Genomic DNA, 26,947 nt, shown 5'->3' with positions numbered 1-26,947 from the left:
AAAACTAATAAAATTGCCATAAATGCTCAGGGTAACTGATGAAGAGGAAAAGAGAGAAAATATAAATGACTAAAGCTAGGAATGAAAGAAGAATATCACTACAGACCCTGTAGCCATTAAAAAGATTAGAGGATAGTAAATTAAACCAGTATTGCAGTTTATGTTCAGTAAGTAAAATCTGAATACAATTAAATTAAGTTTTTAAAAAATTTTAAAAGATGTGAACATAGTGAAACATCTTTATGCCAGTAAGACAATTTAGATGACAAGTTTGGACAAGTTGCTTAGAAAGACATAATTTATCAAACTTACACAGGAAGAAATAAAAAATATGAATAGTCCTGTATTTGTTAAAGAAATTGACTCAGTGATTAAAAGCTTTACAACAAAGAAAATTCTTGTTCTAGATGGCTTTATTGGTGAATATATTCAAGGATTTTTTTTTTTAAGATTTTATTTATTTATTTGACAGAGAGATCACAAGTAAGCAGAGAGGCAGGCATGGGGGAGGGGGAAAGCAGGCTCCCCACTGAGCAGAGAGCTGGATGCGGGGCTCAATCCTAGGACCCTGAGATCATGACCTGAGCCGAAGGCAGAGGCTTTAACCCAGTGAGCCACCCAGGCGCCCCATATTCAAGGATTTAAAGCAAGAAGTGATACCAATCATATAAACTCTTTCAGGAAATGGGAAAAGAGGGACAACTCCCTAAATCATTTTACAAGGCAGCATACTCTGATACCAAAAATTGACAAGAAATCTTTTTTTCCTGAAATTTTATTTATTTATTTATTTTTTAAGATTTTATTTATTTGACAGAGAGCACAAGCAGGGTGAAGTGGCAGGCAGAGGGAGAAGCAGGCTTTCCACATAGCAGGGGGAGCCTGATGTGTGACTTGATGCCAGTACTGTGAGATGATGACCTGAGCCAAAGGCAGTCACTTGACAGACAGACACACCCAGGCGCCCTCTAAAATTTTATTTTTAAGTACTCTTTACACTCAGTGTGGACCTTGAACTCACAACCCTGAGATCAAAGAATCATATGCTCTACCAACTAAGCCAGCCAGCACCTGCAACAGGAATTTTTTAAAAAAGGAAAATTTTTGATGGTCATATCTCACTCACAATTGTAGTCATAAGTAATGTAAATGAAATTTTAGCAAATCAAAGTCAATGATGTTTAGATGAAAGTGTAGAACAAGTACGATTTGTACCAGGAGAACTGTTAGTTTGACACCTGAAAAATTGATGTGTGTCACTTAGCCAGGTCACAGAATAAAGGAGAAAACCATATGACCATCTCAGTAGATGTAGGAAAAACACTTGGTAAAACTAAGTTTTTGAATTTGAAGAGTTAAAATTAGTATGTACACACGCATACTGATGTTATTTTTTCTACTATCTTTCCTGATCTTTTCCCACATAATGTTTCAACTCTAGTAAATATTTTGCCTTCAGCTCATTTATATTTTATCTTCCCATGAGACAGTGGAATGTTGTAATCAATTCCAGTTAAAAAAAATAAATATCATCTCATGGGGCTCCTGTGTGGCTCAGTGGGTTAAAGCCTCTGCCTTCGGCTCAGGTCATGATACCAGGGTCCTGGGATCGAGCCCCACATCGTGCTCTCTGCTCAGCAGGGAACCCGCTCCCACCCCTCCCCCCACCTACTTGTGATCTCTTTCTGTCAAATAAATAAAAAAAATCTTTTTAAAAAATCTCAAAATTATGATGTTAAAAATTAACCATCCTTCATTGAATAGAAAAGTATTCTATTGGGCACTTGGGGCATTCAGCTTTTGCCCTCTGGTAGTTATTTCAGAGACAGTTCTTAGACAGTGAGCGTGAACCCCAACACCATGTCCTTGGGAGGTTAGCTGCAAGGCAGGCCACCAGCCTGGGCTTCTGGGAGGCTGTCCCTTACAGTTGTGAGCCTTGTGGAGAGTCTGCGGAGAACTTCATTTTGTTGGGAGTCAACCCTCATTGGCCCTTAATAACTTGGTTATCTTCATCTCTGTGTGCTTCAGAAGGGGTGTGAGCTCTGATCGTGTTCTCTTTCAGTGCTTGAGCAACACTGCACCGCTGACTGACTACTTTCTTAAAGATGAATATGAGGCTGAAATCAACAGAGACAACCCTCTGGGAATGAAAGGGGAGATTGCAGAAGCCTATGCAGAGCTCATTAAACAGATGTGGTCTGGAAGGGACTCGCACGTGGCACCTCGCATGTTCAAAGTAGGTTGCTGTAGATACTTCCTTTTTTCCATTTTGGGGAGAGTGATTTAGTGTTATTCCAGTTGCATTTTGGGGTTAAGGTGGGGGTCTGAGATGAAAAGCCCCACTCGAGGAGATCCTCCTTTTCTGTTGACCAGGTATTCAGCACACGGTTACTCTAAGCGACCTCAGCCCCCGCCTGTGGGCTGGGGCTGCCGCAGAGGGCGTTTGTAGGCTGGTTGCTCAGAATGCTGTAGTCTGTGGTGCCAGTCTTGAAGTAGGAAACATCCTAAGCCAGAGTGTAACAATTCAGTTGAATTTCCGGTTTTATCTGAAGGGTACTCCCAGGTTCTCTGAGCCTGGACCCTACACCCACTGTGGGCCGCCTAAGTCAGGAACTGGGTTGATACTCCAGGAGTGTGGTGTGAAAGTCAGTTTTCACTTGGATCCCTCAGCTAGGAAGAGTGGGTGAACTGCAGTGGGCTCTTGGAGCAACTTGGGCTTTCCCTTGCCTTAAATATATTTTTTCCTGTTGAGGGGAAGGATCTTGCCTTCATATTTTGAAATCTGAGAGACCCTGTTTAGCCTGCATCAGTAGAGTTTAAGGAACCTTCATGAAGGTCGTGGTAGGAAAAGATAGATTGATTTTTTATTCAAAGGGGAGGGGGGTCGTAGCACCTTGGCTCAGTAAGAAAATTTAAATGGTTTATTGAAATTAAAAACTAATTCTTTTTACCCCTGTGGTCACATTAATCCATGGGAGATACATGCAAATTACTGTCCCCATACCATGAAGTCAGAGACTAGAATCAGGTGATGATACGTCAAGCTCAAACTCACGGAAATGAACAATTGGAGGACCATATTTAGGTATTAGGGGGAGTGCAGAGTTTCCTTGATGATGTTTTTCCTCTCTGCACTGTCTGGTATGGCAGCCAGGCAGCCCCTAGCCACTTGAAATGTGGTTCGTGTGAGCAAGGAACTGAATTTTTTTATTGTATTTAATTTTAATTTCAATAGTCACATGTGGCCTGTGGCTGTGGTACTGGGCAACACAGGTGGGAGAGCATGGATCCTCCAACGTCAGGATTCATCAGAACCTCTGGGGGGGCTTGTTAAACCCAGACTACTGGATCTGTCCTCAGAGTTTCTGATTCTGTAGGTCTGCATTGGGCCCAAGACTGTGCTCTCCTGGCAAGTTCCCAGGTGATGCTGGTGGTGCTAGTTGGGGACCATGCTCTTGAGGATTGTAGATGCAGAACAGTGCAAGGCAGGCAGTCATTTAAGGACAGGGGGGCTGTTAGGTACAGGAGGATTCCTCTGGCTGATGCAGATGCCGTTTGTAAAGTTCTCGTGGAGATTCTGAACCAAAGAAGGACATAAGAGAGGGATTTATGTCGGTACTTGCAAGGTGTTTCCCCCTTGGGGTGCCCCCCTTCACTTACTCTTCTTTTAGGGGAGTGGCCCAGGGGCCAGGTCCGCTGTTGTCCTGGCTTTTGATCTGAGCCCTCTCTCTGGCGAGAACTACTGGCCTCCTTTAGGCTCTGAGGAGTTAATTGGGCCACTTGGCCAGATGATGTTCTCCCTTACTGTCCCAGCTGACCCTGCAATGTTATTTTTGATGGCAGGTTCTCATCTGGTTCTTTAAATCTTATGCCTTCTGATGTGATTGCTTTTGTTACAGACTCAAGTGGGACGTTTCGCCCCTCAGTTTTCTGGCTACCAGCAACAGGACTCTCAGGAGCTGTTAGCCTTTCTTCTGGATGGACTGCATGAAGATCTGAACCGAGTAAAGAAGAAACCCTACCTGGAGCTGAAGGATGCCAATGGGCGGCCAGATGCGGTATGATGTTGAAGATTTTTGAACAATAACTTTTCATAGAAGTTGCCTCCTACCGAGAGTTGCAGGGTCTTTGAGTGTTGGTGCCAGGGCTCTGGTTGCCCTTTGCTGTTGATGACATGGACACAGGCTCTGGTAGAGAAATGCATTTCGGGTCAGAAAGAGGCAAACTCTAGTTACTCCTAATTCTTCTGCTTGGGGCTCTTGAAGTCAGTGTCTGTTTGTGGAGTGTAATTCCATGGCTGAACCAGAAACTAGGGCAGTCTGAAAACCAAAGTGTCTCTAGTATGGGCCTTGGGAGTGTCGCTGCTCTCATTAAAATACATACATGATTATTAAAATAGTTTGTTATTAACATTATTAAGGCACTGATTTTTTTTTGCCTCGACTTTCTGATCTATAGAAAGGGAATTTGGGGGGCACCTGGGTGGCTCAGTGGGTTAAGCCTCTGCCTTTGACTCAGGTCATGATCTCGGAGTCCTGGGATCGAGTCCCACATCGGGCTCTGCTCTGCGGAGAGCCTGCTTCCTCCTCTCTCTCTCTGCCTGCCTCTCTGACTACTTGTGATCTCTCTGTCAATTAAATAAATAAATTCTTTAAAAAAAAAAAAAAAAAGAAAGGGAATTTGGTATTTAACTTTACCCTATCACATTGGGCTTAATCATATGAAAACTTTAAAGTTGTATTTATAGCTTGAAGGAAAGACTATGAGTTGAGTGAATTAGCTGAACTATAGTATGAATTAAAACCTCACTGCAGGGGCGCCTGGGTGGCTTAGTGGGTTAAAGCCTCTGCCTTCGGCTCAGGTCATGATCTTAGAGAGCCCCGCATCGGGCTCGCTGCTTGGTGGGGAGCCCGCTTCTCTTCCTCTCTCTGCCTGCCTCTCTGCCTGCTTGTGATCTCTGTCTGTCAAATAAATAAATAAAATCTTAAAAAAAAAAAAAAAAAAACTCACTGCAGGGACTTTGGATCACTGAACACCTTGGAGGAGGCAGTCTTGCCCTCGTCAGGTCCATTTGCCCCCAGTGCTGTCAGGGCTGTCCGGCTCCCATCAGAGGACACATAGACGCCTGTATGCCCCACAGTCCTACATGAAGACTTTGTTAAGTGTGGGAATGGGCGTGGAGCTGGCATGTGATAATGAGAATGGTCTGCTGAAAGCAGTCCCAGCCCTGGCCGGCCTGGATCAAGTTCTTTGCTATAGAGACTGCCTCATGGTCCAGCTCAGATTCTGTTGTGGATCATTCCGGAGGAAGGGGTAAACAACTCAGGTGTGTTGAGAATGTCTTATTTATCTTTATCCTTCCAGGTGGTGGCGAAAGAAGCCTGGGAGAATCACAGGTTAAGGAATGACTCTGTGATTGTGGACACGTTCCACGGCCTCTTCAAATCTACTTTGGTTTGCCCAGAATGTGCTAAGGTTTCCGTTACCTTTGACCCATTTTGCTATCTAACTCTGCCACTGCCCCTAAAGAAAGATCGAGTCATGGAGGTCTTTCTGGTTCCTGCTGACCCTCGCTGCAGACCTACCCAGGTAAGGGGATCTGCACCCTAATGGCACCCCTCACCGTGGGACTCTGAGTGTGGCTTCTTCTGCCAGCTGCCTCTGAATCCCTGTGGCACTGGCCTAAGTGTGTGCCCTTGGTGTCCGTCAGACCTTTGTGTGATCCTCTGTCACTCAGGGAAGGTTGTGAAGGTCCTCTGGGCTTCTCTGTCACTCCCCGCCCCTGCTCCATTCATTCAGCTAAGGTAATATGACTGATCTGCTGAGTGGTTCTGGCATCTGAATGCTGGGAGGCAGCAGCAGGGTACTTCTTGGTCAGTCAGCCCAGAGAGTCTACTAGAACAGAAGGCCAGATGGATGGCATGGCCACCGGGTCTTAGTGTCCTGCCCTGCTGCAGGCTTACTGGAGGACTCTACTGCTTCGTCTTCTGGCTTGCATTTCTTCACCTCTTACAGATGCCATCATGTGGCAGTCTGTAGAATTTTCCACCATTCCTTAAAGGAGGTAGCGGATGACTGCTGAAAGTGAAGAATGAGACAAAGCAGTATATAGGAGGGAAAGAGATGGACGGGCTCCTCTGCTGCTGCCCAAATAGGGAGGAGGATGCTGAGGCAGAGGACTTGCTGTTTGCTCCTGACCACTCCTCAGGGCCCTGACCGTGTGTGACTCATAAGAGGTCATCTTGTGCTCTGTGATGCCTGCTTCAACCAGCTCATCTCCTACCCTTTGCTGAGCACCTTTGTCACCCCTCCCATCTTTCTTTTTGCAGTACCGTGTGGTTGTGCCACTGATGGGGGCCGTGTCTGACCTGTGCGAGGCTCTCTCCAGGCTGTCTGGCGTTGCTGCGGAAAACGTAAGGCGGGGTGGTCAGTGGCGCTCAGCCTACTGGGGCCATTTCATAGTCCTTGGGAGTGTATTTTCAAACTTGTAGCCATGTTTAGGGGGTAGTTCTTATTGGCCAACACAAACATGATTATGTGTGGATGCCTCAGACCTCCTGGCCCTTGCTCACTGTGCACACTGCATCTGAGACTGTCCCTTCAGCACGGGGAACACTTTCTCCTCCATTGATGGCACACTAGTCATGATCAGAGGGCCAGGAGTAGGGCTCTGCTCTTAGCTTTCCTGCCCCTTCGCACATGACCTTTTCTGTAGTATGAGAAGCTGGAAGTTCTTTCCTACCTGTAAGTCTGGAGTGACATTACGATGTTCTTGATAGACATCTTTATTTATTTATTTATTTTTAAGATTTTATTTATTCATTTGGCAGAGAGAGACCGCGAGAGAGGGAACACAAGCAGGGGGAGTGGGAGAGGGAGAAGCAGGCTTCCCGCTGAGCAGGCTCGATCCCAGGACCCTGGATCATTACCTGAGCTGAAGGCAGATACTTAATGACTGAGCCATCCAGGCGCCCCAGAAATCTTTATTTAAAAGCAACTGCCCTCACTGGGCTTTCTGCTGAGGCTGGCCCTGTGTGGAGGTGGGGAAAGTGAAGATCCCTTCCTCCTTCCTCCTGTATGCTCTGAGTCCCTCCCTTGTCCCAGCACGGGTCAGTGTCCTCGCTCAGCCCCGCTCTCCTGGAACCCTGCTGGTTTTAGGCGGCTGTATATTTGGGGTTTGGTGTGTTCAGCTATGTGCTGAGGATGGTTTCAAGACTCTTCGCCCCGGGGGACACTCCAGAGGTTTCTGGATGACTACCAGTCTCTGGTCAGTACTCATTCCTCACCATCCCTACCACTTGAGGGCAGATCCCATTGTAAACCTCAGGACAGATGTTACTAGCATGTTTTCTGCTGGGGGCAGTCACGTTGTTCTCCCCTGGGCCTTGGCCCCTGAGCTCTGGGGCTGGTGGCCTGGCGGTCTCTCTGGAGGCCACACTGGCAGCACATCGTTTTCATTTGCTTCTGGGTTGTACGTAGAGGCTTTTAACCATCCTGTAATCTTTCTGTTACTGTTGATTCTTAGATGGTGGTCACAGATGTATATAATCACCGGTTCCACAAAATTTTCCAAATGGATGAAGGTTTAAACCACATCATGCCTCGGGATGACATTTTTGTGTGAGTACTCAGTGGTTTCTGCTGCAGGGTTGAAGGAAACATTCTAGAGGCTTTGCCTTGTAGGTGTCTCCAGAGCAGAAGATCTGGTAGTCAGTGCTCAGGTGGATTTCCCCTGACTCCCTGGTGTAAGGGATGGATGTTCAGAGAACTGTGGGCAGCCATCAGTGCTAAGCACCTCCTGGCACTTCAGAGCTGGGCATTCCAGATAATTCTCTTTAGCACGGACATAGCCTTTTGTCAACAGTTACTACCTTCTAAGAAGACCTGTTTAATGGTTCTACAGATGGACTTTCTGCCAGAAATGCTTTTCTCAAGAAGAGTTAGAGCTGTGCAAGGGGCCATGGGAAGTTGAGAGGAGAAGGGACGTAGTATAGGCAGTGGCCCCACGGACAGGTAGTTTCAAGAGCGACAGGGAGGGTTGATAGAAGTAGCCTTTTCCCATTCTAACATTCTGTAAGCTCTGAGACTTAGTTTTCTCATCTGGGTGGGGATAGTACACCGTCAGCTCCAGAGGCCTCCTGGACCCCTTCCAAGTCCCCTTACTTCAAGGCCCTGTAACTGTGTCTGTGTCCCTCTCCCAGGTGGGGTGGAGTGGAACATGAGCTTGCCCGAGCTCCCTGACAGCCACTTGCTTGGGGAAGCTCAGATGTGGACCACACCGATGCTTTTTCTCCCTCATTCCCTCTCACTGGAAACTTGGTTTTTAGGATTGTTTTGGTTTGTGTTTTGGTTGAGGAATGCAGTACACAAAGGAGGTCTTTCCTTCCCTTTAAGTTTTCGGGCCTGCAGCATCTAGATCACTCTAAACGGAATACTTCTTGACCACATCCGAGATCCTGGTTCTGTTCACACTTGTGCACACTGCCTCCCTGCTCACAGCCATCTTCGCTCACTTTACAAACGGAGGGCACCAGGGCTCATGCTGGCCATTGGGCTAAGGCTGTCCATTTCTGAGCCCAAGTCCTGAACAGCGTCTCCCCTCAATTCTAGAAACCAGTGTTTGCACACACCAGAGCTTAGAGGAACTGGGGCATTTCCATGTGGGGAGCTTGGCAAACCACCACCAACGAAAGAATTTGTGGAGGCCCAAGTGCTAACCATAAGGAAGCAAATTGTTTTAAAGATGAAGTTGTAATTGTCATGAAAATACGCTAGTACCGCCAATATTTTTTGAGCATGTGGAACACTGTGCTGCTGAGTTACTGAATTCTCCCCACTGCCCTCTAAGGTGGGTAATCCCATTCTTCACCGAGTAAGCAGAGTCAAAGGGGAGCAATTAGCCCTGTTATAGCCGCCAGAAAATGACAGCGTCAACCTGGAATCTGGGCCAGCCTTGCGCCCAAGACCTGGTTCTTGACCCTAATGCTGGACCATAGGGCCTTTACCTAGAGCACGTCTTAGACATTTTTATGAGTTGTTCTTAGAACTCCTCCTGCACATACTTCATTTAGGATCGTTTGCCAGGCATCTGGGGAGGGTTGTGTGTGTGTGTTTGTGTTTATAGTTTTCAAAAATTGAATCAGTAAGTTTGTGTCTCCCCCTATAGGAAAAGGGAAAGACTACAGTCGGTTGCCAGCAATTTTGGTAACATCTGTTCCAGGATAAAACATCTATAAATCTCCTCAATCCCATGTATTCACTAAGTAAGACACATTTTTCAAAATCGTTGATTTGTATTTAGCATTTTCTTTGGTTATCTCTAATTTTTAAAAAAATAAATATGATTCTTTAATTTCAATGTTTTTGAACAAAGATGGCAGTAAGTTTTATAAATTTGCTTCCTTATTTGAAATAAAGAATCTTTGCCTAATATTCTGGGTATACATTCTTGTATGATATTTGGTTTTATTAAAGGTCAGGGCACGTAGGAATAACCTTTTTAAAACTTGAGCTCCTTGGTTACAAAAGATGATGAGCTTGGTGGCCAGGCACCGCCCCCTCCCCCCCATCCCCAGTGCCTCTGTGTCTGCAGTGATGGTCCAGATGATGGCTGTCATCTGTGTTGAGTTCCATTTGAAGGACCACAGAGTCGAGGCCATGGTTGGGGAAAGAGAATCATGTTAGCCCCGAGTCCCAGGTTGTGTCGGTTCACGTTTTGCTGACAGTGACCCTTAGGATTGCTGACCCAGCTTCTAGAATCATCTTGGAAATGATTTATCCACCTTTTATACTGAGGTATGGTCTGTCCCAGCAACCACAGTCCTGGCCACCACGTAGCTGCAGCTCAGATCTCTGCTGCTCGTAGTGGCCCACTGCTGAAGGTGCCTTCTTGTGTGATTGACGTAGGTACGAGGTCTGCGGCACCTCCGCTGATGGCTCTGAGTGTGTCACGCTTCCAGTCTACTTCAGGGAAAGGAAGTCCAGGCCGTCGAGCACCTCGTCTGGGGCCGTGCTATACGGGCAACCACTGCTGGTTTCTGTTGCCAAGCACAAGCTGACCCTCGAGTCTTTGTACCAGGCTGTTTGTGAGCGGATCAGGTGGGTTGCAGGAATGCTTTTTGCTTGTTGCCTAAAATCGCAACGGGCCCAGCCACAGTAGTGACCCACACACCACCACTCCCCACACCCCCCCACCCCCGCACTGGGTGGCTGTATTGGTCCGGGTGCTCAGTCCTGTGAGAAGGTAGTTGGGCCTGCCCCCTGGCAGGGCCAGGACAGGTGCTGTGGGGACAGGGCGTCTGGCACCTCTTAAGCGCCGTGACACTGGGCACCTCAGCTTCCTCTGTGGTCCCTGGAATCGTGTCTGTCGCACTTGTCAGTCATTGGGTTTAGGCTGTCTAGTGCTTTGATGTCAGTTTGTGTTTGAATACGGTTTCCACAGTACTCCACTATCATTTTGAAGCTGGCGATTAATGTTACTGAGAAATATTTCTTTTAATGACGGTGCCACGTGACATTCGTAGAAGACTCGAAACAGACATTCACAGATGATTCAGAGTCTCCAGTGACTTGGTACTTAAACATCTTTTGGGTTTGTCTCAGTTTCTTGAAGTACTGAGCCATTCCCTGATTTCAAAGTCCTTTTAGTTACCTGAATGGCTCTGTGAATGGCTGTATGTCAGTTGTGAACCACGTTTAGCTGAGTAGTGGAGAGAAACAGGTAAATGTTATGGCTTAACAATAATTCCTTGTCCTTTTTTCCCAGCCGCTATATAAAACAGCCTTTGCCTGAGGAATCCAGCGGCTCGCCCTTGGAGCCGGGGGCCTGCAATGGCTCCAGGGGCAGCTGTGAAGGTGAGCACTCGCCACGCAATGGGGCTGTCACTGACCAAATCCCTCCTGACCTCCCTCTTCTTCCAAAGGTGCACACACGGGAGAAGGAGGCTGTAAGGCTGGGCGGGGGCTCTGGCTGAAGAGGAGGCCTGGGAACCCTCTTGCACCCGCTCCACACTGCCAGTGCTTGTTGTCCAATTTGGGCACCTCGTGGAATCTCTCAGACATGTAGGCTGGCTTTCACCTCAGGCGGAGCTAGCCTGACAGGACTGAGTGACTTACCCAGGGTCATGAGGCCAAGTCAGGAATTGATTCTGGTCCATTGGGGCTGGCAGAGTTGGTGCTTAGCCAGCCCTTGATGGCCTCCATGACCCGGCTTCCGTCGGAAGAGCTATCATGTTGGCCCTTACCCGTCACTCTGGTGCAGCAGCGCCACTGTGAAGGACAGGAGTCCTGGCCAGCCAGTCAGAGGGCAGAGACAGTTTCTCGAGTGTTTCCTTCATTCTACCCAGGAAGCTACCCGTGATTGGTGACTTATGATAGCTCCCTCTGTGGGAGCCAAGCAAGCCACCGTGTGCAAAGTGGCCGGCGAGGCTGTTTGCAGGAAACCCGGAGCCCTCGCTGTCCTCCCGTGGCTAAAGGCTCACAAGCTCATCTCTGACTGGGGAGCTGTGTCTGACCTGCATTATGGTTGTCACCCTTCTTTTTGGGGCCTATGTGACTTAGTGGGTTTATCACTATAAAACCACAAATGTCCTCCAACTTATTGCTATAACTTTTCAGCTGCAAATCCAAATGCTCAGATTTCTCCAAGACATGCACAGTCTTGGAAAGTGAGAGTTGGTATTGGAAAATGCCCATAAGGCTCTGTCCTCACGGGATACCGCACATGAGAAGTAATTTAGGTTGAGTGTTTAGTATAGTCCTATGTTATTCTTTTTTTTTTTTTTTTTTTTAAGATTTTATTTATTTATTTGAGAGAGAGAGAGACCATGAGAGGAGAGAGGTCAGAGGGAGAAGCAGACTACCCACCGAGCAGGGAGTCTGATGTGGGCTCGATCCTGGGACTCCAGGATCAAGACCTGAGCCGAAGGCAGTTGCTTAACCAACTGAGCCACCCAGGTGCCCCAGTCCTATGTTATTCTTGCCCAGAATATCATGTTCTCCCACTAGGGATGAAGAGGAGGGTGTTTTCTGCTCAGGCCCCACATGCTGAGACGGCAGAGTAGCCATGGCGGTGTCCGAGCAGACCTGGGGTGACCCATGGGTTCTCGGCAGTCAGGCGGTTCAAGCACTGTGATTCCTAGCTTAAAGTGTGGGGTGGACTTCAACAAGTCACTTCATTCCTCTGAACCTTGGTTCACCCATCTGTAGAATGGGATGATAACATCTGTTTCACAGAGTCGAGGTTACAATTTAATGAGATAATGTGGGGCAAAGTACCTGGCACATAGTAGATGCTCAGTTAATCATCACACCACGGAAGTGTTTGCTGTTGTTACAATTAGCCTTGCTTTATAGACATTCTATCTCTTACTGCTATTGCTGCAAATATTGCTTTTGAATCCTTTAATGGAGTCTTGGTGCATAGACTTCAAACTCCGTTCAGTGCTGAAATACTTCTGCATCTTTACTGCCATGGCTCCTTGTCAGGCCTATGGTGCCTGTCTCCTACTGATTCTCTGAGTGATCTGGGGTAGCTGCTTTCAGTGGACTCTGCTTGTTCTTCTCATCCATGGTACCCACTCCTGCGCTAGCATTAGTTTCCTAAGATTGTCTGAGTAGCTGGCAGCCAGTGGCATAGCCAGGAAACACAGTTTTTATAGTTCCAGGACTCTGTTTGTTCACTGAGCGGGGAGGAAGCAGGCTTTGTCTGTGTCCCTCTTAGAGGGGGAGCAGGTAGGGAGCGGGGCAGGCTCACCTGGGCAGTGAAAGGGGTGGTGCAGCTGTCTCAGGAGCCAAGTGAGCTGGTCAGGAAAAAGAGTGTTCGTGAGGGCCAGGCTTGCTGTCGTAGGCCAGTTGGCTGTTGGGAACGGTGCCCCTGGGGGTCCATGTCACACCCTTACACGTGGCTATGCTGTCCTGTGACCTGAGAGGAAATTGCTGCATTGTCCTGAGCCTGACTTCGTTCCTCAGGAGCGCTCTCAAGGCAGATTGGCTTTAGAAAAGAGGATTCTTATGTTAGAACGTCCTCTTTTTCTCAGCGTTTCCATGTCTTACTGATATTTCCCGAGTATTTGATATTTGATATTTTACGTATTTTCTTCTCTTACTTTTACATCACCTTTTGGAGTTGTCCCATCTTTGTTCAAATTACTTACCCAATACCCTGGCTTTCCCCTTTTCCCCACAACAAAGAGTACCATGGCTATGTGTATGGATCATTTTACTGCTGCCACACATACCAGTTCTCTGGAAATACCTGGGAAATGGAAGTGTATGTCTTCAGAATGCCTGTTAAAACTCCCGAGGGACGCCTGGCTGGCTTAGTCGGAAGAGCATGCGACTCTCGATCTCAGGATCTTGAGTTTGGTCCCCATGTTGGGTGTAGATTACCATGAAAAAATCAATAGAACAAAATTCTTGAAACTCAGCAATCTCAAATGAATAATGAGGAAAAAAAAAAAAAGGGCGCTGTCTGCTGTGTCACCGGGACCCAGCTTGGCATCTACATTGGAGAGACACTCACCGACTCCTTGTTGAAGGGACAGTCAGCATGTTTCTTGTAGAGGAACTGAAGGCTTTTGCTCAGCATTTTTAAAAGTGACTTTTATGTTTCTTAACCCTTTGGTCCTTTTCTCTCTGTGGGTCAAATGATGAAGTTGAAAGAGTCATAGGATGTGGGTTGAAGCCCAGTAAAGTACCAAGTGTAGAGGGGCCCCCATTACGACAGGTGGGCCTGCTGACTCACCCTGTGCCTTCGGGGGCCTCAGTGAGCTTCCGTGGGCCCACGCTCCCTCATCACACGTTAGCAGGGCCCCTGTGTGTGTCTCACTGCCTCGTGGTGAGGGTGAATTCAGGTGCTTTGTAGGGGCTAGATGGAGGTTCACATACACGGGACAAACTGTGGGAGGAAGCACCGGAGTTAGGTATGAAGTAAAATTGTTAACATTGAAGCGGTGGCAGACTATATACACTGGTTTTTGTTTGTATGCCAGGAGAAGACGAAGAAGAAATGGAGCATCAGGAAGAAGGCAAAGAGCAGCTTTCAGAAACAGAAGGCAGTGGGGAGGATGAGCTGGGTGGTGACCACGGTGAGACCACCCAAAAGAAGGTCAAAGGCCAGCCCTGCCCCAAAAGGCTTTTTACCTTCAGCCTCGTGAACTCCTATGGAACAGCTGACATAAATTCCCTTGCAACTGATGGAAAACTACTTAAACTCAACTGTAAGCACTTTCCGTAACCTTTCACACTGGGCTTGGTGAGGGGGCTGAGAATCTGTCTGAAAATCCTGTTTGTACCCGGTACTCACTGCACTGGGCTCTCGCCGTCTCCCTGGAGCTCCATGAATAGACGCTTGTGTGGGCCTTGGCTTAAATCTCCCTAAAGACTTCCCGAGGCCCAAGTGCCTACCCCCGCCGTCTTGCCAGGCTTGTCTCTCTGGTCCTTTCCCTCCACCGCCACCACCCTTGGGGCCTCTGCGCTGGGTTGATAACACTTCTCGCGCCTCCTGCGTGGCAGCAGACTCCTCTTGCTCATGAGACTACGTGCCTGTTTCTTCTGTTCCGTAAGACTGCTCAGGACATGTGACCCATCTAGATGATGGTCATGGATTTCATGGGCTGTTCATTAGCTGGAGCCTGTGACACGGGCTGCTGAGCACATGGAAGAGGCCGCGCCGGACGCATGTGGTGTGGAGAGCATGAGAGGTCGGGGAAGACCCCTGCCCAGAAGCATTTTTGTGTCTCCTTCACTGGAAAAGACATTAGCTTTCTTTCACTCCCTTTCTTTTTTGTTGGATCTCTTTAAAAATGTGTGTTCTTACCAGCTTTATTAAGGCCTTTTCAGGTCTCTCTCTCCCTGTCTCGGCAGCTCCCTCCTCTCTGTGAGGCCTCCTCCTCTTGTCAGTGCATTGCAGATTCTATCTCCTTCCCCTTCTCTTGCACACTGCGGCCTGGACAGTGCCTGCAGGCAGTAGGCTGGGCCCCTGTGGGCAGCACCTTGTTTGTTTTCCTTCTCTCGGGGATCGATCGAACTCTTCCTCTGCCCCGTACCCCGCCTCAAAACATTCTTCCGCTGTTGGGTCAGGTTTTCTCATGAGTTAAGGCGGGAGGGTAAATCTGGTCGCCGTCACTTCATCTTGACCTCATCCCCTTCGGTATCGTATATGGTTAGCACTTCTGGAGCTTATTGCGGCACTGAGGGAATCTTTGCCAAAGGACGTTGGGGGCTGGCTCAGGGCAGAGCATCGTCTTGCTGTGGCTGGTGAGGGGGGGCAGGAGTTGGTGGCGCAGCCTGAGTGTTTTCTTTTCACTCCTTCCCCGAGTGCTGGCTGTTAGTAATGAGTGACATTTGGGTCTTCCTCCTCAGCTCGATCCACGTTGGCCATCGATTGGGACAGTGAGACCCGGAGCCTTTACTATGATGAGCGGGAGTCTGAGGTAGGGGGTTGGGGACTCCTGGTCGGGAGGAGAGCTGGGTTCTGCCCTCGCTGTGCACTTGCATCAGTCTCACCGGTTCCCCAGCAATTTAACAAACCCTGGGTCAGACTGAGAATAGAAAGCACTGAAAGATTTTGTCATTATATGTTCAGAGGCTCCAGAAAATACATTATATCCTGGGCATGGGAGCTTGGGAGGCTGTGGCTTTACCTGGGAAGAACTCATGTCCTTGCCGGAAGTTAGCACTTTGTCCCCCACAGGCCTATGAGAAGCACGTGAGCATGCTGCAGCCTCAGAAGAAGAAGAAGACTGCTGTGGCCCTGAGAGACTGCATCGAGCTCTTCACCACCATGGAGACCCTTGGGGAGCACGACCCCTGGTATGCAGCCCCCCAGTCTGCGGGCGGACACCCGTGCAGCCTGGACTGAGATCTGCTGGGTCCATCTATGTATATAAAAACCCTTTTATGGGGGTGGGGAGATATGTCACTTTTTGTCACTTCTTTACATGACTGACCTTCTATCGCAGTCTTTCTGTACCAGTTGTTTTCCGGACCGAGAAAGCCGTCTCCCCCGACCCCCGTTTCAGAAGCTGGCTTAGAGCTGACCCCGCCTTTCCAAGCAGCCATGCGGAGCGCAGGAGAAGATGTTGTGGGATTATGACTGCGCCTCTGTGCTTGGGGGCCCTGGCTCGCCACCTCCCCGCTGAGTGGAGGTTTCTCTTTCCTCCGCAGGTACTGTCCTACCTGTAAGAAGCATCAGCAGGCCACTAAGAAGTTTGACCTGTGGTCCTTGCCGAAGATCCTGGTGGTCCACCTCAAGCGTTTCTCCTACAACCGATACTGGAGGGATAAGCTCGACACAGTTGTGGAATTCCCAGTCAGGTGGGTCCCCGAGCTTCGGAAAATTAAAAAGTCGGCAGGAGACTGGGGCACCGGCTGGCTGAGAGTTCTGTCACCAGAGATTCTCCTGCATTAGGATGTGTGTTGCTGGGCTGCAGGCAGTTGGACTTTGGCTGACCCCCCCTCCCCATCCTCGTACCCCTGGGGAAAAGATTGTTCGGCAGAAGTGCTTCCCAGGCTCAGGGTAGCCCCTTAACTGAGCTGGGCCTCCTGTCCCTCATGGGTCCAGGGCACCTGGGCTCAGCCGGACAGCGCAGACACACAGGGCTGCTGCTCCAGAAAACTGGATGACTGGGGGCAGCAGCAGGGGCACAGAGCCACCTGTCTGGTCCCTGGGGCAGAGAGTGAGACTGGCTGCCTACTCGTGTCCCCAGGTCCCAGGACGCAGAGTGATGGGCCCAGGAAAGTAAGTCAACCAAGTAAGAGTTCGTCCACAAAGTGTGGATTTTAAAATGCTTCCTGGGGGGGTGGGAGTGGAGGTAGAGGGATAGAGTATAGACATTTGTCTAAAAATGTATTCAACTTTTCTGTATGTTCGAAATTTTTCAAAATAAAATGTTGGGGGAAAATATGTTCTGGGACCTGTTTTGGCATATAGCTGAAGTTTTTATGGCTCCAGCTGTAATTTTGATCCTGACAATCAGGATCCACATAGCGGCTGTAGCCCTCTTGTCCATGCCCAGAGCCCGTCCTCACCGCGGGGTGCGGGGCCAGAGCTCCTCGGGCAGCTTCTCTGCAGCCTGCATGGGCCAGTGCTCAGCCTGGGCCAGTGCTCAGCCTGAGCCAGTGCTTGGGCCCCAGCTGCCACGGCCTCTTCATCCGCTCCTGCCGTGGTTTGCCTTCGAGGGCTCCCGTGTTCCAGCCTCGTGCATTAAAGGGGTTGCTGAGTTACTGCTGCTTCTCTCTCTGAGTTAATGTATTAAAGGCCATTTTTGTGTTTTGTGCTCAGAGCTCTGAACATGTCGGAGTTTGTGTGTGACCTGTCAGCGAGGCCTTATGTGTACGACCTCATTGCCGTGTCTAATCATTATGGAGCCATGGGGGTTGGCCACTGTAAGTACTGGCGTTGCTGCTTCTGACGTGTTGACGTGTCCTCGGCCAGTCTCACTGGCCCTTTCCTTTGTGCCGGGCCCTGCCCTAAGCGCCTTACACAGCGCCTCAAGCCTGTATCGTCAAGGTGTCAGGCTTTGTTGAACTGCTGCCGGTACTGCTTCACTCTCTCTCTCTTTCTCTTCATATTCTTTTTTTTTTTTTTAAGATCTTAGTTTTAAGTACTTTCTCCTCCCAACATGGGCTCGAACTCATGACCCCAAGATCAGGGGTCTCATGCTCCACTGACTGAGGAGCCAGGCGCCCCTGGTCTTCATATTCTTGAATCCAGTAGTCCCACTTCTGGGAATCTGTCCTATGGAAAGTACTTGATATTGGGAAAAAGCTTTATGCACAAAGATTCAGCTATTGTAGTGAAAAATTAGTAGCTGCATCAGTGACCCAGCAGTTGGCACTGCTCTCCACCTATGTGTTGGAAGAGCGCACAGCCGTTGCAAAAGAAAATGAATGATAACATGGGGAGATGCCCAGGACATGTTCAGACTTGTGTCATTGCAGAAGCCAGTATCACAGCTATGCTAAAGCAGAAAGCAAGGAAACTTTCTCAGCTTTACCTTATCTTCCAGAATGTCTGGAATGTGTAGGTTTTTGTTTTTTAAACGATTTATTTATTTAAGAGAGAGAGAGAGAGAGCAGGCAGCCGGTGGGGAGGGGCAGAGGGAGAGGGACTGTAGGGACAGGCCCTGGGCACCTTCTACATTCTTCACCCCTGGGGTAGGCAGTGCAGTGAGGGATGAAGGGCTGGCCCAAAGTCAGTGCAGCAGGTGGAGACAAGCAACCAGTTCTCCATTAGAGTCTGTCATTTCGTAGAGTCTGGAAGGGACAGGAACTGCTCATTGCTGCTGGGATTACTGTTGTAAACGCATCTTGCTGGGGAATAGTATAAAATCAAGACAGGTAGTGTTTGCTGTGGGGAATGCTAGGCCCACTGTGAGGAATTGTTACCCAGCCACAGACTTTTCACAGTTTCAGAGAAAGATACATTTAAAGCGTCTTGTCCACATCCCAGCTCTGCAAAGCCAGATGCCCAGGGTGTCCCTCACCGGGATTACCCTGGAGGATACAGAGGTAGGAGGAGGCAGTAGTAGCCATCTGCTGGACCAAGAGAAGTTTGACTTGACTGGTTTTTTTGAGAGCCATTTTTGCTAAAATCTTAAACTATCAGCTTCCTTTGTGGGTCCCTTGGCTCTGGATGATTACTTATAGCCATCCTGAAGATTGATACTGGATTTCTCTGTTCTTTTGATTAGTTTCCCAAAATTACAGCTTAAAGCCTTGGTCCCTGACCGCTCCATTCTTACCACCACCCCGCCTTTTTTTTTTTTAAGGGCAGGAGGGAGAGAGATTATGGAAGAGGGGAGAGACGATCTTAAGCAGGCTACATGCCCAGCATGGAACCCAGCGCGGGGCTCAAAATCACAACCCTGAGATCATGACCTGAGCTGAAATCAAGGGTCGGATGCTTAACTGGCTGAGCCCGCCAGGGTCCCCATTTTTACCCTTTTTGAGGAAGAACAGATTTCAAAAAAAAGAGTTATCTTTTAGTTGTCACCTGCAAATTAGTTTTAATTTCAGGGCCTTTGTTTTATTTTTTTAGAGTTTTATTGTTGTTTAGTGCAAGCCTAATAAACTAGCCAGATGAGTTCTCTGGTGATTGCTAGAGGTATTTTCTTTGTTGACTTGGCAGACACTGCATATGCGAAGAACAAACTGAACGGGAAATGGTATTATTTTGATGATAGCAACGTGTCCCTGGCCTCTGAGGATCAGATAGTGGTGAGTAGGCTCTAGTGCTTGATTCCTCCTCTTACCTGATGGATTAAAGCTGAGAAGGGTCTCCCGGGCCATCCTGATGTGACAGTGGGAGCTAGGAGTGGTAGACAAAAGAGTTGACTGCCATTCCTTCCAGAACCCTTGCTAAATGAGAAACTTCACTCTCCGGGTTTGGTTGCAGGCACCGGCCCTTCCCCACTCTCTGGGCAGGGTCACCTTCCTGTTTGCTTCTGTGCATGGTTGCACAGGGCAAGATGGCAGAGCCCCGAGAAAAAAGCCCTGTTTTGAATAGTGAGCGAAAAGCTGGGAGAATGGGTGATCATTCCAACCGGTGAATGAACTTTTCCTCTCTTGTGTTTTAGACAAAAGCGGCTTATGTGCTATTTTACCAACGTCGAGATGATGAATTTTATAAGACGCCTTCAGTCGTCGGTTTTCCTGGATCCTCCGAGGGAGGGACAAGCCCAGGCAGCTCGCAGCAGGGCACAGGGGAAGACGAGGCTTGCAGCATGGACACCAACTGATGCTGCCTCCGAGACCCTGCTGCCCCTCAGCACCAGTGTAATCCCCCAGGAGAACATCTTTGACACTCTGAAGACTACTAGTGTTCCATCTAAAAACCAGATGAGGAAATCCCCTTCTTTTATGAGCAGAAGAAAAAAAAGACCCTGTTTTCTCAGAAGGGTTATGTCAAGAGGCTGAATTATTTTTCTTTTTATACAGGTGGTGAGAAATTTCTGTAAGACCTGTGGAGCTGGAAAGTGGGGGGTCGGGAGGGGGGTGCACAGTGGAGTAAGGCGGAGGAATTCCAAAGAATGGAGAGGAACACTATCATTGAGTGCGGTGGCCACGAAGACCCACTGCAGGCCGCCCTGAGTTCCTGGATTTCTCATTCTGGTGCTGGTTCCTGGTCACCCCAGCAGTCTGCCCACAGTAAACCAAGCCTCCAGTTCACTTGATGTTGTCCCCTTCTCCCTTGCTGTGCACTGACATGGGTTTATAATTCCCTCAAAATTGGTCCCTGAAGCCCATTTCTGTTTCCCTTTGAGCCATCTTGGAGTTTCCAGCTTTCTTCCCCGTAATGAAATGAAGATACTTGGTGTTGGGGTCTCCCGCCCCTCAATCTCGTGTGGAACCTAGCAGTTCTGTTACGTCCCTCACCATCCTTGATGAATTGAGGCGGTTGGAGACGGGGTGGCACTTTTATTAGATATCACTTAAAAGAAGTTGGTACACAAAACTTCTGGGTCCAGTGGCCCATCCAGTTTCCCTCCACGTTGGCTTGAGAATGGGAACGTTTCCCTTCTTGCCAACTTTGGTAAGAAATGAAATTATCGCCCCCCCCCCACCAGCGGTTTCTGGTTGGTCTTGCCCCCCGCATCCGGCCGCGTCCCTTGCTGGTGGGGGTGGGGGGCCCTCGCTTCCGCTGCGCCGAGTGGGTTTTAAGAAGAGGTGGTCAGTCCGGGCATTCTTGTCTGACCTTTAACCTTGGCGGGGGTGGGGGGAGCAGGGAACGCCATTCTCGGGCACGCGACCGGCCGGTACGCGCGCGGCGACCGTTGGCCCAGGTGGCGGTGTGGCTGCGCTGGCGGGTGAGGACACGCCTGCGGACCTTCCGCCTGAGGGCCGGCTGCGGGCTGCGGGCTGCTGGCGAGGGCGGAGAGGGGTTGCAGAGGCGGCTGGGGCGGGTGGCTGGAGCGGGCGGGCGGGCCCGGAGCCGGGGAAGGCGGGGCTGGGCGTCCCTGGGGCTCCAGTCCAACCGCTGACTCCTCTGGGAGATCCGTGGCCACACCCGCCACCTGGGCAGGAGGGCTCCCGGAGTGTGGGTTCCTCTGCCGTCTGGCCGGTGGCGTGGATCAAGCTCCAGGAGATGCGCCCTTTGGGGGTGGTTTGGAACTTCGTTTGTAACGTTATTCTCGTGTTGCTCTTCCAATGTGCATTTCCAATGTGTTACATAATAAAGACGTGGTCGCTTTTAGGGGAAATGTCTGAAAAACTGCGAAGATGCAGAAAGGAGCTGACTGCGGCCATTGACCGGGCCTTTGAAGGCGTCAGTCATTCCCAGGAGTGCTCGGGCCGGCCGAGGCTGGAGCTGGACGCCGCGCCGCTCTCCTTCCCCCTCCCCGTGCACCGGCTCCTCTGCAGGAGGCACCCGCAGGCGGCCTGCTCCTCCTCCGCGGCTCCCTTCCTTCCAGTCCCGTGCGCTCCTGAGAACGAGAGCCCAGCCTTTGCGCCCAACCATGCCCCAGTGAATGCAAAGCCACAGGCTTCATGCCCGAAAAGAAAACCTCTGACCAGTAAGGAAAACGTATTGATGCATTCCTCCATTTTGGCACCGGAAAGACAGTTCTGGAGAGCCGCGGGAGACGGGGAGAACTGGAGAAAAGACAGCCTAAGGTGATTCCAACTTGACAGTGTAAAAAGTTACAGTCAGGGGGCCCTCGTTTCTGAAAATGTGCACGTTCCTGAGTTGAGTGCAGCACGGCTTCTGCCTGCCCCTAGGACTGCCAGACCCTTCCTAGGGACCACTCTGCTGGTCCCACAGTGGTAGTGAACGTTAGAGAACCTGATTCTAAGTCACTTTTTTTTTTCATACTGCAGAAAGGAAAATCTTCATTCCAGTGTCCCTGCGAGGGAGAGGCCGGATGGGTGGCTGGTCCTTACTTCCTGCTTTCATCCTTGTTTCTGCGCTCTTCACCCCCATCCCTAACCTACTCCCGCTCCCCACCTCATGAGGTCTTAGACCTCATGTTAAGATCTCCCTTAGACCTTGTTTTCCCTGATAGCTTTAAAGTTTCTCTATTTACGTAATGTCTACAACGTGGGGCTCCCTCACCACCCTGAGACCAAGAGTCACATGCTGTTCTAACGAAGCCTGCCAGGTGCCCCTCTCCCCGGTAAGGTTTAAACTGCCTGGTTCTAGGCACCTTGAGCTGGAGCAAGGATGACCATATGGGATGGAACTTCAGGGTCCTGCCATCTTGGCTGCCCTGGAAGCAGAGAAGGAAGAAACCATTGAGTGGGTTCCATTCTGACATGTGAATACGGGCGTTTGTAGGCAGAAAGGCACTGTCACAAAGGTGCTGTCACCAGTGCGCGGTCAGTGATGCTCATGAGTTGCGAGGATATTATTAGTCGACTTCACTGACTCAGCAGTTTCCAGTTGTCTCTGTAACCACAGCATAGTTACCAGTATGTTTTTGTTTTTAAGATGAACACTGAGTTCTCCACAAGGTTTTCTTTGAAGAGGCTCTAACCCTCCACCTTTTCTTTTTTTTTCTACCTGGGGGTTGCAGGAAAGATATGGAGAAAGATTTGAAGGTTGACTCAAACGTGCCACTCAGCAATTCTAGCCAAGAGGTCACAAAAGATCTGCTTGATATGATCGGTGAGTACAAAGGGCACACCTGACCCCTCCTTGGGAGGATAGGTCCTTCACGCAGGCCCCTGAGTCGGCGGTGTCTTTAAAAGACAAAACCACTCTCTCAGTTCTCATCCGTCTACATGGTGCCTCTGTTTTGCCCACGGCAGGCTCTCTGCACAGGGCCCTCATGCAGCTGATAGCCGGTGGAGTTGCACAGGAATCAGGTCATTTCATAAATGTCTGGTTACAGTGAATCCCTGGGCATAAGGGATAGTCGTCCCCAGGACTTGGTGTTGAGCTTAGATCTGGAGACAGGACATAGGCAAAGATGGGGTGGGGGGTGGTCCCCCAAGATTAGAAGGAAAGTTAGAAACTCACGTCTCCGCTGTAATGCCAACACCCAGAGAAAGCCAATGTTAACAGTGCTGGAGATCCTGCCAGAGGTTTTTTCCTACACATCTGTACATTCTGTGTGGGAACTGTGTATTTTTTGTATGCTCTTTTTTTCAAATGACTCACACTGCTCAGTGGACAGACAGCCCCCAGTGAAGGGCATTGCCTGAACCTCTTGGCTCTGGAAGGGCCTCCAGGTTCTAGGGAATGAAGGGAGGCCTGGTGGGAGGAGAGGCTCCCCTGAGGCCACGGAGCAAGACGCCTACCAAGCCACTGGGCGAGTGGCTGGCATCTCCTCTGGGGTAGCTGCAGAGGGGAGCTGGAGTCCTCTGCCTCAGCTCACCACCCCCCACACTCCTTGCCAGCCCCGCGCGGCAGTCTGATTCTGCTGAAGGCTCCATTTTTCTCACAGGATGTGTTGCCATGCCTGCAGGTCAGGGAGTTCCCTAAGATCCAAGACAAGCCCAGACATGTCTGAGTCCTCCTTCCTGGGGGACCAGCGGGTAGTTGGGCTCAATAAACGCAGAGCCAGAGGGGTGGGCACCAAGGCCACCTGAGCATCTGGGGCTCAGTCTGGCAGCCTGCCTGCCCTGACGTCCCCGGAGAGGGCCGCCCATTGTGGGTTTTCGCTGGTGCCTGAAACGTCTCCTGAAACATCTCACTGGAATCGTAATGCTGAATGTTCTTACTTTCAAGACCATACGAGCATCCGAACTATTGAAGAGTTGGCTGGGAAACTAGAATTTGAAAATGAGCTGAACCGTGTGTGTGGCCGCTGCGGAGATTCGCCCTTCAGGGAGGAGGCCTGGGCCTTGCTTGTGGACGAGAGCCCTCAGAAGGGCCCGGAGAGCGACCCCGGCAGCCTCAGGCAGGCTTTCGACGATCACAATATCGTGGAGACTGTGCTAGACTTGGAGGAGGACTACAATTTAATGAGCTCTTTCAAATACCAGGTTGAGTAAGGACAGCTGCCTGGAGCTTTGGTTCTTTCCAGGAGCAGGCTGCCGTTTGGGCAGCGGTCAGCGTCCTGGGGGCCTCTGCCGCGTGGCTGGCAGGATCGGAGAATGCCACATCCTTTAACTTGCACTTGTGTCCCTTTTTGAGCTGAAAGCCCAATTTTTTTATTCTGTGGTTTTGAATTGTTTCTCACTGTTGATTTTTTTTTCACTTTTCTTGACATCTAAACTGTGTTTTTGATTGGTATTTAATACACCCAGTACCCAAGGCAGGTGCTGGTCGTGGCCTCTGCTGTGTCTCCCAGTGTTCTTTTCCATGGGCCCCCGAAGAAGTACTGGGACCACAACCAGGGTGGGCTTTGTGTACCCCCTGGGACCAGCTCAGGCCAGCCCAGCCCACACAGACCATGGCCCCCAGCCCTCCTCCCCTTGCACGCCTTGCACACAGGGCTATCTGTTCTCTGCCTGGGCTCCAGACCCTCCTCATGTCCAGACCAACCTTCCCTCAGCACCCCTAACCCTGACCCTGCTCAGCTTGAAGACCGCTGCTGGGCCTCATGGTTGTGTGGGAGGGGCTGATCCCCACTTAACAGGACATGCCCGTGAGGCCTTCCCACCACACGCCCCACATTGGACACCCAGGCCCTCAACACAGGGCAGTGGGAGAAAAAGGTAAGCACAGGTCCTGCCCATCCACCTTCATGCCTGAGGCCTCACACATCCCACTCCGGGCCTGGAGACCCTGGAAGCCACAGGTACTGGTGCAAGAAGGGGCAGGGACAAAGAAGGAGCTAGGCCTAAAAGCCTGGCAGCAAAAGCCTAGTGGGGCTGGCTCCAGCCATACCCCTGGAAAGAAAGGACAAGGACATCATCAGGAAGGGAGGCAAACTTTGATGCCTCCTGGAGACAGAGTCCCAGAGAAGTGCCTGCCTTCTGGGCTCAGATGGGCAGCATGGGGTGAGGAGGCTGGCACAGGGGCTATTGGTAAGACCCAAAGAACTGGGAAGGAAGGCCCCGTGGCCAAGGGGCCCCCTTGCCATGCCTTCTTTTAGGCTACAGACCTAAGCACAGGGCAGGCTGGTCACCAGGTCTGGTGACTCCCACTCTCAGGCAGAGACTGCACTCCCGCTTCCCAGCAGGGTAGCCACGTCATGGGATGGGCCTCCCCATGGGAAGGGCCTCGGGACGGCCCCCCCCACTGCCCTGCCTGGGGCAGAGGGGGACAAGATTAACCAGAAGCTCCTCCCCAGCCACCCTACACTCAGTCCCCACAGCGGGCGGCACCCTCAGTAAGCACTCACACCCCGTGGGGTGGGGAGTTTCTTCTCCCTTAGCAGGAAGGACAGGAGCAAATGAGGAGAAAGCTCAGAGCATCCTGGGAGGCCCTGCTCAGGTGTAGGGTGGTCTGTGTGCAGAGAGATGTCTACCTGATACCCGAGAAAGCCAGGGCTCATGACAGTGCGTTCGAATAGTAAGTGCTGATGTGGACAGTCTCCCGGGGAGAAGGTGGCGCTTAATCCGCCCGCCTAATCCCACCCCATCCCTTCACCACCCCTTGACGCTGGACTCCACTCAGTGACTCACTTCCTAGGAACAAAAGGAAAAATAAAAACATTTCTTTTTTCTTAAAGATTGTATTTATGTGGCAGAAAGAGAGAGAGAGGGGGAGCTTGCACAAGCAGGGGGAGCAGCTGCAGCAGCTCCCTGCTAAGCAGGGAGCCCAGTGCAGGGCTCGGTCCCAGGTCCTGAGCCGAAGGCAGACACTTAACCAACTGTGCCACCCAGGCTCCCCAAATCCGTAAATTTCTATGGAGAAGCCTGATGGCACCCAAGCAAGTGATAAAGGGGACACCACCAGTGATGTCATGTGGACGCCGCCACCGCCGCCGCCACCACCACCCCCGGCCATAGGGAGCAAGGAGAAGGGGCCTCCACTTCCGTTGACTTCTTACCCAAAGCCCATGTCCCCGGTCTAATCACAAGCTAAACGGCCGACACACCCAGGCTGGGGGTGTCCTGCAGGACGCCCGGCCAGCGCTCCAGACTGTCAAGGTCATGAAGAACAAGGAAACACTCCAAACCTGTCACAGACTAGTGAAGACTAAGGAGACACACTGATTCTCTGCGTGGTAGTTGGGATCGCATCCGGGAGCAGAACGAAGATGATGGAAAAACCAGCAAAGTCTAAATAAAGGCCAGAGTTCATGTATTTTTCTCAGCTTTGACAAAATGTGCTTCAGTTACGTAAGACGAGGGGAAGCTGGGTGAAGGGTGGATACAAACTGTCATCGCAACCTTCCTGTAAATCTAGTTACTCCGAAACTTCAAGCGTATTTATTTTTGAAAGTGCACTTGGTCTCCAGTTTGTACAGATCTGTGTGAGCACAGCATGTGCGGGAGATTGTCACGGAGGGACGAGGGGGTTTGTCTCTTTTCCCCCCCTTGTCCATATTTCCTAATCTATCTGCAGTGGACATGCACGGCCTCTTAAAGCCCTCATCTCCACCAACTAGCCACGGGTATCCCTACCCGCTGACTGCCCAGAACTGACTTTCACAGTCCCCAGAAGCTGGAGCAGAGGCCAGACCGGCAATGGGAGGATTCACAGGACCTTGGCCTTGAGGATGCGGGGGTCCAGGGACTGGAAGCTCTAGGTCTCCTGGAGCTGCTGCTCAGCATTCCATTCCTGCTCCCCAGCATTCCATTCCTGCTCCCCCAGGGTCTTTGCACGGGGGCCTAACCCTAACCATAGACGACTGAAAAAAAACAAAGGAAAGGATTGGAGGAGACTGTAGAGGAGACTATGGTCTTTGAGAACAAGGGTCAGCATGAGGGAGGGACCCAGCTCTCCCTGGTGGGACAGGCAGACATATTGCTATTTTAGCTAAGCCTTTATGTAAAAATTCAGATTTACCAGAGGGGTAATTCGTCCTGGGATCGTTGAATGAGATTTCCCTCACTGTAGAAACACAGCTATTCAGTTAAAGCAGGTGAGCCTTGAGCCTCTGGCTCTCCA

At 50.3% G+C, this 26,947-nt stretch overlaps 2 protein-coding genes across 5 annotated transcripts in view; both read left to right on the top strand.

Annotated features, from left to right (window-relative positions):
- Nucleotides 1-20,341, top strand: part of LOC111143891 (ubiquitin specific peptidase 4) — a 51,561-nt gene extending 31,220 nt beyond the window's left edge. For 2 of the 4 annotated variants that reach the window (XM_022497936.1, XM_022497934.1), the window contains 14 exons: nucleotides 2,063-2,236; nucleotides 3,900-4,058; nucleotides 5,365-5,589; nucleotides 6,330-6,413; nucleotides 7,526-7,620; nucleotides 9,907-10,098; nucleotides 10,766-10,854; nucleotides 13,992-14,219; nucleotides 15,364-15,434; nucleotides 15,695-15,813; nucleotides 16,168-16,317; nucleotides 17,285-17,388; nucleotides 19,133-19,221; nucleotides 19,581-20,341. In XM_022497936.1, the coding sequence (XP_022353644.1) occupies nucleotides 2,063-2,236; nucleotides 3,900-4,058; nucleotides 5,365-5,589; nucleotides 6,330-6,413; nucleotides 7,526-7,620; nucleotides 9,907-10,098; nucleotides 10,766-10,854; nucleotides 13,992-14,219; nucleotides 15,364-15,434; nucleotides 15,695-15,813; nucleotides 16,168-16,317; nucleotides 17,285-17,388; nucleotides 19,133-19,221; nucleotides 19,581-19,742 (1,941 nt within the window). In that variant the 3' untranslated portion in view covers nucleotides 19,743-20,341. Of the gene's footprint in view, nucleotides 1-2,062; nucleotides 2,237-3,899; nucleotides 4,059-5,364; nucleotides 5,590-6,329; nucleotides 6,414-7,525; nucleotides 7,621-9,166; nucleotides 9,568-9,906; nucleotides 10,099-10,765; nucleotides 10,855-13,991; nucleotides 14,220-15,363; nucleotides 15,435-15,694; nucleotides 15,814-16,167; nucleotides 16,318-17,284; nucleotides 17,389-19,132; nucleotides 19,222-19,580 lie in introns of those variants that run through there. The other 2 variants (XM_022497935.1, XM_022497937.1) reach the window with 2 other exon arrangements.
- Nucleotides 20,342-20,935: 594 nt separating this feature from the next.
- Nucleotides 20,936-24,222, top strand: LOC111144083 (chromosome unknown C3orf62 homolog). Its single transcript, XM_022498190.1, has 3 exons — nucleotides 20,936-21,615; nucleotides 22,515-22,606; nucleotides 23,672-24,222. Exons 1-3 carry the CDS (start codon nucleotides 21,089-21,091, stop codon nucleotides 23,935-23,937), a joined length of 885 nt encoding a protein of 294 aa, XP_022353898.1. The 5' UTR covers nucleotides 20,936-21,088; the 3' UTR covers nucleotides 23,938-24,222.
- The last annotated feature ends 2,725 nt before the right edge of the window (nucleotides 24,223-26,947 follow it).

Source organism: Enhydra lutris, unplaced genomic scaffold (genome assembly GCF_002288905.1).
Source record: "Enhydra lutris kenyoni isolate GAN:26980312 unplaced genomic scaffold, ASM228890v2 scaffoldscaffold10, whole genome shotgun sequence".
Taxonomy (NCBI): domain Eukaryota; kingdom Metazoa; phylum Chordata; class Mammalia; order Carnivora; family Mustelidae; genus Enhydra; species Enhydra lutris.
Note: the sequence above shows the minus strand (reverse complement) of the source record. Positions and strands in the feature narration are given on the sequence as shown.